Here is a 10,970-nt window from a genome sequence, read left to right as displayed (position 1 = left end):
GACAAAACAAGTTCAAAATTTGTGTAAGAAAAGTTTGTGGTAATTTTTAAAAAAAATTATGTTTTCTTATTTCTTAAAATAGTAAGATATGTGTATGTCTATTATATCTTTTTGCTTATCGTGCCAAATTACAAAAACCTGTCGACCTTAATTAATTAATTCCTTGTAGTAGTAATTTTTTTTTAATTTCTATGTAGTGTACATAAGTTAAATCATGGAAGAAATCACATGACTGGAATATATATATATATATATATGCATGGATATAGATGGTGTATACTTCAATGCATGACTTACATGCATGCATAGCATGGCATGGTCGGTATAAGATGTTGATGATATATACATGAGGATATGAAGAAATATTATTGTTTACTTGTCCCAATCCCAAGAGAGAGAAAAAAAAAAACACACAGGTTTGTCTGTCTTCCCTGTCAAGATCTAGGGTTTCTCATATCATCCTCTTTGTTTTAATAAACCAGTTATAGCTTTGCTTAATGCTTAGGCCTTAGGGTCTATGCTTTCTCTATGTGTTACCATAAGAGAAAACAAAATTAATAAGCTTATTTTGATTAACCAATATGCTAGGACTTCATTTTTAAGCCCTCCATGTTCATAAGTTGTCTCTTTTATATTGAAGATTAAGAGGGGAAGCCAGCTTAGCTTGTAACGATGGAAGAGAACAGCGGCACCGGATGTTCGAAGACGGTGAAAGCCGAGACTGAGAGCGAAGAAAATGAAGGTGAAAGTAGGCCTAAGAATGGTGGAAGCTCAAGTAACAGCACGGTGGAAGAGAACGAGAAGAAGCTGTCGGTAAGGCCTTATGTTAGATCCAAGTTGCCGAGGCTACGGTGGACACCCGATCTTCACCTTCGTTTCGTTCACGCCGTCGAAAGACTCGGTGGCCAAGACAGTGAGTTAACTCCGTTCTTCATCTTCTTCTCTTATTTTTGGTGTTTAATTTTAACAAAGAAAACAATATTTGGTAATTCAGGAGCTACCCCAAAGTTGGTTCTTGAACTTATGAATATTAAAGGACTTAGCATCGCTCATGTCAAGAGCCATCTACAGGTTCTTTCTTGGACCATAACATATAATGAAAAATCATCTAATTTTTGTTCCTAACAATATGTTTTTCAATCAGATGTATAGAAGCAAGAAGATTGATGATTCAGGCCAAGGTATATATATGTATATGTATAGTTCAACTTTTTTTAGGGTTCATTTCATGGTGGTGGTGGTCCCTAATCCTTAATAAAGCTATCTATTTCCATGGCAGTCATAAGCAATCATAGGCATCTTGTGGAAAGTGGAGATCGAAATATTTATAACCTCAGCCAACTTCCCATGCTGCAAGGATACAGTAATCTTCTTCATCATCATCATCATCAAGGTGACAGTTCTAGTAGTTTTTACAGGTACCAAATTCACCCATCAACATTCAATCTTTCACATCTCCATCGTGAATGTACGTAAACATGGGATTGACGCAAAATTTCACTTCTTTTCAAGATATGGAGATGCTTCCTTGGGTAACCGCGAGTACTCAATGCGCCGTCCGTATACAAGCACAAGTTTCATCAATGAATCAAGACCGGGGTTGCATCGAACGGTGACGGAGAAGATCTTCAGCAGTAATTGGGCCAGTTACGATTTCAAGTGTAACCAAGTGCAACCAAGATTAGGCCCAATTGAGACAAGTTCCATGAGCCAAAATACTAGTTTAAGCATTCATAATAGCCCTTTGATTAGCCAAGACTTGAAATCAACGAAAAGAAAGACTTTTGATTGCGACCTCGATTTAGATCTATCGCTACGTATAACTGCAAAGGAAGATAAGCAGCCAAATTCCGAGCAAGGCGATGTAGTGAGTGAGTTATCTCTATCATTATATTCACCATCATCATCATCATCAAAGCTTAGTAGATTGAAAAGTGAAGAAGATCATTGTACTAAGAAGAATGCGAGAAGGGTAAGTACTCTAGATCTGACTATATGAATGGGACAATTCTAAGTGAGATCTTGAGGTACTTATCCAATAGGAAAGGTTATTTTTTTTCTCATTGTCTTGTACTAATATTACACCAATTGATAATAGCCCTTTTTCTTAATGTCTTGTCGTTTCTTTCTCCAATAAATTTGAATTTAGAACTATGTCCAAATAAGACAGGCTACAATTCCAGCTTCATACTTTGGTGTCTTCTTGGTGGTGATGGATTGGACCTACAAGTTGATATTGGATAATATTTCGGACTTGGACATGCTTACAAGACAAAGCTTTAGAAGAGACGTCGGAGCTTGTGTTCTAGGGTACACTTCGATGCTTAAATCAACAAAAAGATTGATGATAGTAACAAAATAATAAAATGAGAGTCATACTTTAGTATTTACACCCAACATTCAGGCTGTTTAGAAGGTGTATGGTCGTTGGTTGCTTGCAGGTGCACCGGTTGCTGAGTGTATGGTCTTGCAACCTCGTTTACTCAAGTCTTTCTAGAGAAGGTTACTGAGTATTAAGAACTACTTGTTATGCCAGATGACTTGGCGTCTTGGCTGACAATCGAATGAATTGGTTGCTTAGGGTTTCGTGCGTTTTAAAATTTCTTTTGAGTCTAAGGACGGCGCCAAGGGGTAGGCAGGGCCCTGCCCCTCTAAAATTGCTAAGAAAACGAAAACGCTTCCATGTCTTGTTGTGGGACAAGAAATTGGGGCAAAAGGGACCTATGTGATTCATTGTTTGCTGTCTCAAAAATGGTTCAGGAAGTTGTTCATTCATATTTTGATCCATCCAAGATATTAAGAAAAAAGAAGAAGTAAAACTACTGCACATATACTAGAAAAGAAGCCTTCATTTCATTAATATGATAAACAGAAATACTGATGGTTCAAGAACTAGCTTGAATACAAACTATTATCTGAAAATAAAATTGAAAAGTCCAGCTAACTGGAAACAACACTTTGGAAATTGAAAACGAAAACATAGCAAACAGGCTTGGCTCCTTTTAAATATTGGATCTTGAAATCCAAATATTTCTAAATGCCTTCTTGGATCAGGAGATTAGTGAAGGATAACAAGTCCCTCTCCTCCTTCAGTGCTTTATATTCAGCTGCAAAAACCAGAAAGTATAGGTTTAGCTTACTCATTTGCTAATATTTAATTTAGAAAAAAAAAAAGAAAAAGAAAAAAACCATTGCTGCTTCACCATCTTGCTTTTCCAGTAGTTTGTCATAAAATTCAATTTTCTGTTTCAGTTCAGCATTCTCTTTCAGCAACATCATGCGTTTCTTTCGTTCAGAAGTCACTCGAGGAGATACCAACGAGGCAGTGGCCTGCATATATACAAGATTATTGGACCGAACTAAAGAGAAGAAACATTAATAAATAGTTTACTTTCAATAAGTGAATTCAATAACCTCTAGGAACTCAGCCTTTTTTTCCAGTTTGTCTACGTACTCAACCCGGCGCAGCCGGGATTTCTGAGCGGAAGCTCTATTGGCAATCAGGCTAAAGCACAAGTAAAAAGAAATGATTGTTAGAACAAAATATTAAATGTAGTTTAATATGATAACAAAATACTAAATGCAAGTGCAACCGTTTCAGCTTCTTGGGGTCCATGTGAGAAGCCGATGATGAACCGGCTGCTCCGCCGAGCAAGCGCCCTTGTGCACTGGAGCTTGGTGCGTGCCAATAAGGTTCTTTCACAAAGGCAAGAGAATCACTTGCTGATCTCTTGTGCAATGAGACCCTACGGGGCTGAATGGACTCTAAAGGCAGCGTTAGGTCCTCATTTTCAGCATTGGGATTCAGCATTTGGTTATCAGCAGCATTTGGGGAGGTTTCATTCTTTGGATCCATTGTTGTTATGTTCCTTGAACAATAAGCAACCTGAAAAAGCAAAAGTTACAGTAATATCTCATCATTTAGCTTAAAAAAACAAAGTTAAAAAACCACAAAATTTGAAAGAAATAACCAGGCAGACAGCCCTACTGTTTCTTAGACTTACGTTCTAAGACTGCTTGTGTGGTCTTTGTTCCACAGACATGGGTTTATATTGAGGTGAAATTCTCTATAACTGGCAATAAATTCTAAAAATAGTTAAATCATTAATATATGGCGAGTTTATATGTAAAAAGAAATATTATGCACGGCTAGTGAATTAGAATATATATGCATATTTAAAAATAACATACAATAAATAATAAACGTAATGTTTGAAAATAATAATCATAATTCATATGTGATGTGTAAGAAATTAAAATAAAAATATTAATTTAAGTTGGGAATAAAAGAAAATTTAAATACGTAAATATATCAAATTAATTAATCATATATAGGATTATAGATTGTTATTGTATCAAATACTAACCCAATATTTGTGTGTTAGCAAAAATCTATTTGTAATTATGTTTTGGTAAGGACAAAATTTGTTATTTTATAAAATCTTATGCCACGTTATCTTTTACTAAAAACGTCTCATTGTTTTAATTGTAAACCTAAAATTGAAAAAAGAAATTATTACTTACAGCACATTATGCGTTATAATTTCATTTTTTTAATCTCGGGAAATTCAAATTCAATCTTTTCAAAAAAGAGGTGGTAGGTCAAAATTTTGAAAAGGATATGTATAAATTTATTTTGTTCGTCATTCATTAACTATGATTACACGCGTGCCAATAAATGATTAATTTAGGAAATAATGACTTATATGGATTACAGTTCACACCATATATGGAATTCGAGATTCTGTGTGCGAATTCGTCTTGATACATAATTGTTTCGATATACAAAAATTGTTACACATTTTGACAATTTTCTTTGAACTTTCATCTTAAAATTGAAATGCAAAAATGGATGAGTTGAAATCTTCTTTTCATGCACTAAATTACGTTTAAAAAAAAAGCACAAAAAGGGGGAAAAGTACTACTAACTGAGCTCCATTAGTTAATATTTTAAGAATGGTAGACAATAAACAAGAAATTCCCAAATCAATATCAGAATTAAGTAACAAATATAATTCAATTGCCCAACTTTACTAGAATGAATGAAAATTGCACAACTTCTCATAGAGGTGTAGATGCTGGGCCAATTGGTATCTTCATCAATTGTGTCGATTTTTATACATGTTAATTATTCGTATAATTTAGTATCTAAATTTGACACTTTTTATAATATGGTCATATGTTATTTTTTGGTCAAATGTGGTCTTATATTTGACAAAAGTTACACATTTTGATAGATGAAGATAACGGTGTTAATTTTTAATGTTTAATTCGGATTTGGAGTTGATTTAATGAAAATTCATAATTAGAAATTAATTTTCATCAAATTAACTCTAAAACTCAAGTAAATTGCATCATTGAACTGTATTTGATAAATCGAATGCAAAATTAAACAAGTTCATAATTAATAATAAATTTATTTTGTTAACAAAATCATGAAAAATTCAAACTTAATAATATTAGTAATTAGCTTTCATCATATTAACCAAAAACTTAAATTAAACAATAAAAGTTAACATTGTTACATTTGAGTACCAAAATATAAATTTTTTGTCAAATATTGGTACTAAATTGAACAAAAAAAAACACAAGTACTACATTAGAAAAAAGTGTCAAGCCTTGATTGATTGGTCTTTGATTTTAACTAAACCTATTTATCTTCAATCAATTTAACCATTTTTTCATTTTAAATGATATATTTTAATTGATTTGGGTTGGGATAACATAATTGAGATGGGTTAATTCAAATTATATATAATATATATTTGTTGAGGAGATATAATACCCTATATCTAATCCGATCGTTGAGTCCAAGTTACAGGATGTCACATTTGTTGCCGGGACAACTATGATCTCAATTCAATAGGTTACACACATTATAATATTCAATATGTAATTACAACATGTTACATAAACAATTTTGGGGTTTAAACAAGTTTACAAAAGCTCTTTCGATAACCTGAGGTCATTTAAGGACTAAAATGTAAAACTTTCAAAGTTTATCTGTTTGACGTCATGACCATGATGGGTTATGTCGTGACATCAAGGACAGAAGCTTGGTGTCGTGACTTCAATAGTGCAGTGTCGTGATTCGAAAACAAGAGGTTGACATGACTTTAGTAAAGGAACATCACGACGTTGAGGCCTAATGTTGCGATATTGAAGGCAAATCTCATTTGGTTTTAGGATCCCGAATTGCAATTCTACTCAATATTTATGCTCATTTACATAACTTAAACATTTCAACAGTCTGTTACTAATATATATCATATACAGCTCATGTACCGTAAATCAAACCAACCATTATATCCAAAATACCAAATCGTGATTATACATGTCACATATTAAAACATAAAGAATTGTACAAACATTATTGAGTCGAGAATTTATGACCTAGATGCTTCTTCACCTTTCGAGACTTCGAGATCCACTAATACCTACACACGGAATAAACAAATCGTACGTTGAGCAATAAAGCATTATGATAATTTCATGATTCAAGTCAATAATGTAATCTAAATAGCATATCATAAAATTCATTTGATATACCACTAACTACCAACATCATCAACTAATATATCACTTTTACATATATATTCAAACTCTAGTTCATATATTAACTTTATGTACTAATTCATTGACTATTTCATATAAACATATCATGTTGTGCTATCTATAAATAAGAGGTACATCTGCTTTCATTACATAGCATACCAATTACTCATTCTTCTATTTCATTTCAATCTAGAATCTGTTGATTCGTTTCATTTGCATTTCGGCCCCCAAAGCTTATAATAACCAGTTTGCATGATCTTTCACATGTTATATATCTTTAGTCATGTTTCACATATATGCATACATAGTACTTATTCATATAACCATATCAATTCAATATCATTTATCAAGTTCATATGTTATAATCCCTATTAACTATACTCGAACTCAGGACGGATAAACGGATCATTTGACTATCACACCAATTTGGCACCCAATACCTTATAAGAACATTTGAATGAGAATGAAAATGATGTCTCCCGCCCTTCAAGTTTATGTGCAAGCTAAGGTGCATTCTGTATTAATCTCTATCACCGAGTAACTTGTTAGAAGGAGGATAGGACATTGATGAAAGCAAAACATAGGATTCAACATCAAATTCAACATTAGATATTTTCATTTCCTCCATTTCCACTAATTTTTGAGCTTTTTCATATAAATCAATAAGCTGACGTGGCTTTTTTTTAAGAGCATATTTCAAATATTCTTGGCCTACAGCTATTGTAAAAGTGTCTACCATCCATTGTCCAGTCAAATCTCTAGTGCCCATGGTCGTAGTACGGAAACATTTGATATAGCCCCGCACAGGCTCGCTAACTTTTTGCCTACTAGATAGAAACCTTCAGGAAGAGACATATCATCAATTCATTATTTGGTTAATTAATCGTCTTTAAAATTATACATTGCCAGTGCATCAAATATTAACCTAATAAATAAATTAGTATAGTAGTAAAAATCTTCCTTTAATCGTATTTCGATAAGGACAAAATTTGTTATTTTATAAATTTTATGCCACGTTAGGTTTTATTAAAAACGTCTCATATTGTTTAACGGTAAAATTAAAATTAAAAAAAAATTATTACTTACAACGTACTATGCGTTATAATTTCATTTTTTTTATTTTTTTTGATAAAATTTAAGAAGAAAAGAAAATTCAAATCGAAGAGTAGGTAGGTCAAAGTTTTGAAATGGATAAGTATAAATTTATTTTGTTTGTTGTACCTTAATTTAAAACTCTAACCGTGATTATACGCACCAATAAACTATTGATTTAGGAAATAATGACTTATATGGATTTGTTAGAATCAAATTTGAAATTCAAAATTTTGTATGGGGATTCATCCTAATCCAAAATTGTTTCCATGTAGAAAATTTTAAGAAAATAATGTTAATTTTTAATGTTTAATTGGTTTTAGATTTGATTTGATGAAAATTAATAATTAGCTAATAATATTAGCAATCAATTTTCATCAAATTAACCTTAAAACTCGAATTAAATCACATTTTAAATTATATTTGACATATTTAATATAAAATTAAACAAATTCACAAATAATAATAAATTTATGCTATTGAAAAATCATGAGAAATTCAATCTAATAATATTAACAATTAACTTTCATTAAATCAACCCTAAAACTCGAATTAAACACTAAAAAGTTAACACCGTTACCTTTACGTACCAAAAAATAATATAGGACGTACCACATTAGAAAAAAGTATCACTTAAGTACCAAATAATAGATTGAACCTTAATTATTAGATTATTTTTTAACAAAACTTATTTAACATCAATAGGGTTAACCAATTTTTCAATTTAAATGATATATTATAATTGAGTTGGATTGGGATAAAATAATTGAGTTTGGTTAATTTAAAATATAATATATATTTATTGAGGAGAGGCTACCTACTTTTGAGGTTTTTGAAATTTTGTTCATTGGGAGCTGGCTAAACCCTCAATAGATTGGTATTGTCTTCAATTGGAGGTTCTTTTGTCGACATTGTGGAGAGTTCGAGTGTCTAAGGCAACATGTTCAATAGAGCAGTCATATCAAACGGGGATGCTCACATCCCTAATTAGTTGGTGCCTATCATGCACCACTTACGATTTGATCTAATGAGATGTTCACTTTGTTGAACTCGACGCTTTAGGCACTTGAACTCTCCACAGAGTTAGGAGACAAAATCTTGACCAAGGACAATATCGACCCATTGAAGGGCTTATTAACTCTCAACAAACGACACTACGAAGACTCCTCCGAAAGGAGTCGACCTCCCCTTAACAAAAAGGTCAGGAAAGCCTTCCTTGGTGAACTAGGAGAACAAGACTGATGTGTCCCCCATTCCTTAAGTTCACTCGCAAGCTAGGGTGCATTCTGTGTTAATCTCTGCTAGCGGATTACCAGTGAGAATGATGATAGCACCTTGATCGAAGCAAAACATAAGGTTCAACATCAAATTCAACATTAGATATTTTCATTTCCACCATTTCTATGGACTTCTAAGTTTTTCATATAAATCAAGGACGTGATGTGGCTTGGTTTTTTGTAAGAGCATATTTCAAATAATCTTGGCCTACGGCCATTGTAAAAGAATCTACCGTCCATTGTTTTGTCCAATATATAGTGCCCATTGCGGTATGGAAACATTTGATATAGTCCTACAAGGGCTCACCAAGTTTTTTGCCTAACAGGTAGGAGGTTCATTGGTGTGCTCGTAACAGTTTTGAGTGCTTGAAAATGACACAAAAAATGGTGTCCTAGCTACTCGAAGTTGCAAATAGAATCTTCAGGAAGAGAAAGTTCATAAATTCTTCGCACTTAACAACGCCAGATACTCCCATGACACTTAGTGATCATTGTTTTGCACTAATTGTTTAATTGGGTTCTTATTCTCTTCATAAATTGAAAAAAAAAATATACTTACAGCACATTATATGTTATAATTTATGCTTTTGTATTCTTTTTAAAAAAATCTGAGAAGAAAAGAAAGTTCAAATTCGATCCTTTCAAAGAAGAGTAGATAGGTCAAGTTTTGAAATCATTCTTTAATTTAAAATCTTAACAATGTTTAAACGCGCCAATAAACTATTAATTTAGAAAGAAGAAACTTAACTAAAAATAGTTTAATGCATTGCATAAGGATTAAATTGTTGCTAATCACATCACTCACATATACTATATTCAATACTACATTTAATAATGATGTAGTAAAAGTTCAAATCTCGAACTATCATAAGAACTTAAACAATGGAGAGAGCTTCGAGGATAAAACATCGAAAGTTTCCTCAAGCTATCGTGTGCAACTCTCAAGCACCATCTCTTTTGAGTTATGTACAATCACATTAAAAAGTGTCGATTCATCTTTAATTCTCTATGCCGCATCTACAAGGATTTCTCAAATCAGAATCATAACTATAAGATAAATTTAATACATTGGATAAGGATTAAATTGTTGCTAATTACATCACTCACATATACTAAGTTCAATAACAGGGAGCTGCCCTTAAATTGGGCTTTCATCCACAGGTCAATGGACCAAGCAATGCACAACCTGGGCATAGCGAAAAGACATAAAAGTCAACTTCCTCAATGATTCATCTATAAAGAGACAAGTCCAAGCTATCACTATTAAGTTTAAGAGCTAAATTGTCCAACTCAATAATGATGTAGCAGAACTCCAAATCTCAAGCCATCATAAGAGCTTGAACAATGGCAAGAGCCTGCATCGAAGGTTTCATCAAGCTTTCGTGTGCAGCTTTTAAGCACATTCTCGTACAATCACACCAAAAAGTGTCGATCAATCTTTAACTCTCTACGTTACATTTACATTGAGCTTGAAGTTTGATTATTCTCGTTTTCGCTTGAAACAACCATGAAAGCTGAAGTTCCCACTTAACTTAATTATTTTCCTATGAAAGCTAGTGAATAATAAGTTTGTACAAAAGTCAAACTTGCATTACAGGGTTTTTTGATTAAGGCAACTTGTCCATTCTATAATCACAAATAATAAATCTTAAAATTATATATAAACTTTGATTTAATGTACAATTTTATACATAAATTTTAATTTGATTTGATTCAATTCTCACAAATTATTAACACAATTATTAATATAATATCATTTTATATTTATATATTGCATACATAAATAATTATATTTATTCAATATAAAAATCATTTGATATATTTATTTAAATGTGTATAATTGAATCGAAATCAAGATTTTATGTATACATTTGAACTGCAATCAAAATTTCATATATATAATTATACCAAATCAAAATATTTCATATATCAAATTATATATTAAATCAAATTTAATGTATATAAATATGAATAATGTGTTTGAGACCTTCGTTTTTGGATATTTGTTTCATTGGGTTTCACTTTGATTTTTGGACCCACTTACTA

General features: G+C 32.0%; 2 protein-coding genes across 5 annotated transcripts; one reads left to right on the top strand and one right to left on the bottom strand.

Moving 5' to 3' along the window:
- Positions 1 to 220: 220 nt before the first annotated feature.
- On the top strand, positions 221 to 2,151 carry LOC108466783 (putative Myb family transcription factor At1g14600). Of its 2 annotated transcripts, XM_017767151.2 has the most exons (6): positions 227 to 416; positions 641 to 913; positions 995 to 1,071; positions 1,145 to 1,181; positions 1,280 to 1,418; positions 1,513 to 2,151. In XM_017767151.2, exons 2-6 carry the CDS (start codon positions 673 to 675, stop codon positions 1,997 to 1,999), a joined length of 981 nt encoding a protein of 326 aa, XP_017622640.1. In that variant the 5' UTR covers positions 227 to 416; positions 641 to 672; the 3' UTR covers positions 2,000 to 2,151. The 2 variants fall into 2 exon arrangements, with proteins under 2 accessions (XP_017622639.1, XP_017622640.1); XM_017767150.2 differs by having other exon boundaries at positions 221 to 913.
- A 683-nt stretch (positions 2,152 to 2,834) lies between these two features.
- LOC108466825 (basic leucine zipper 2-like) lies at positions 2,835 to 4,078 on the bottom strand. Of its 3 annotated transcripts, none has more exons than XM_017767183.2 (5): positions 4,005 to 4,078; positions 3,594 to 3,886; positions 3,415 to 3,505; positions 3,190 to 3,330; positions 2,835 to 3,107 (listed from the first exon to the last, which is right to left on the bottom strand). In XM_017767183.2, exons 2-5 carry the CDS (start codon positions 3,854 to 3,856, stop codon positions 3,090 to 3,092), a joined length of 513 nt encoding a protein of 170 aa, XP_017622672.1. In that variant the 5' UTR covers positions 3,857 to 3,886; positions 4,005 to 4,078; the 3' UTR covers positions 2,835 to 3,089. The 3 variants fall into 3 exon arrangements, with proteins under 3 accessions (XP_017622672.1, XP_017622671.1, XP_052877866.1); XM_017767182.2 differs by having other exon boundaries at positions 3,204 to 3,330; XM_053021906.1 differs by having other exon boundaries at positions 3,204 to 3,330; positions 3,989 to 4,023.
- Between the last annotated feature and the right edge of the window lie 6,892 nt (positions 4,079 to 10,970).

This window comes from Gossypium arboreum, chromosome 2 (genome assembly GCF_025698485.1).
Source record: "Gossypium arboreum isolate Shixiya-1 chromosome 2, ASM2569848v2, whole genome shotgun sequence".
NCBI classification, from domain to species: Eukaryota; Viridiplantae; Streptophyta; class Magnoliopsida; order Malvales; family Malvaceae; genus Gossypium; species Gossypium arboreum.
This window is presented reverse-complemented; position numbering and strand designations above follow the sequence as displayed.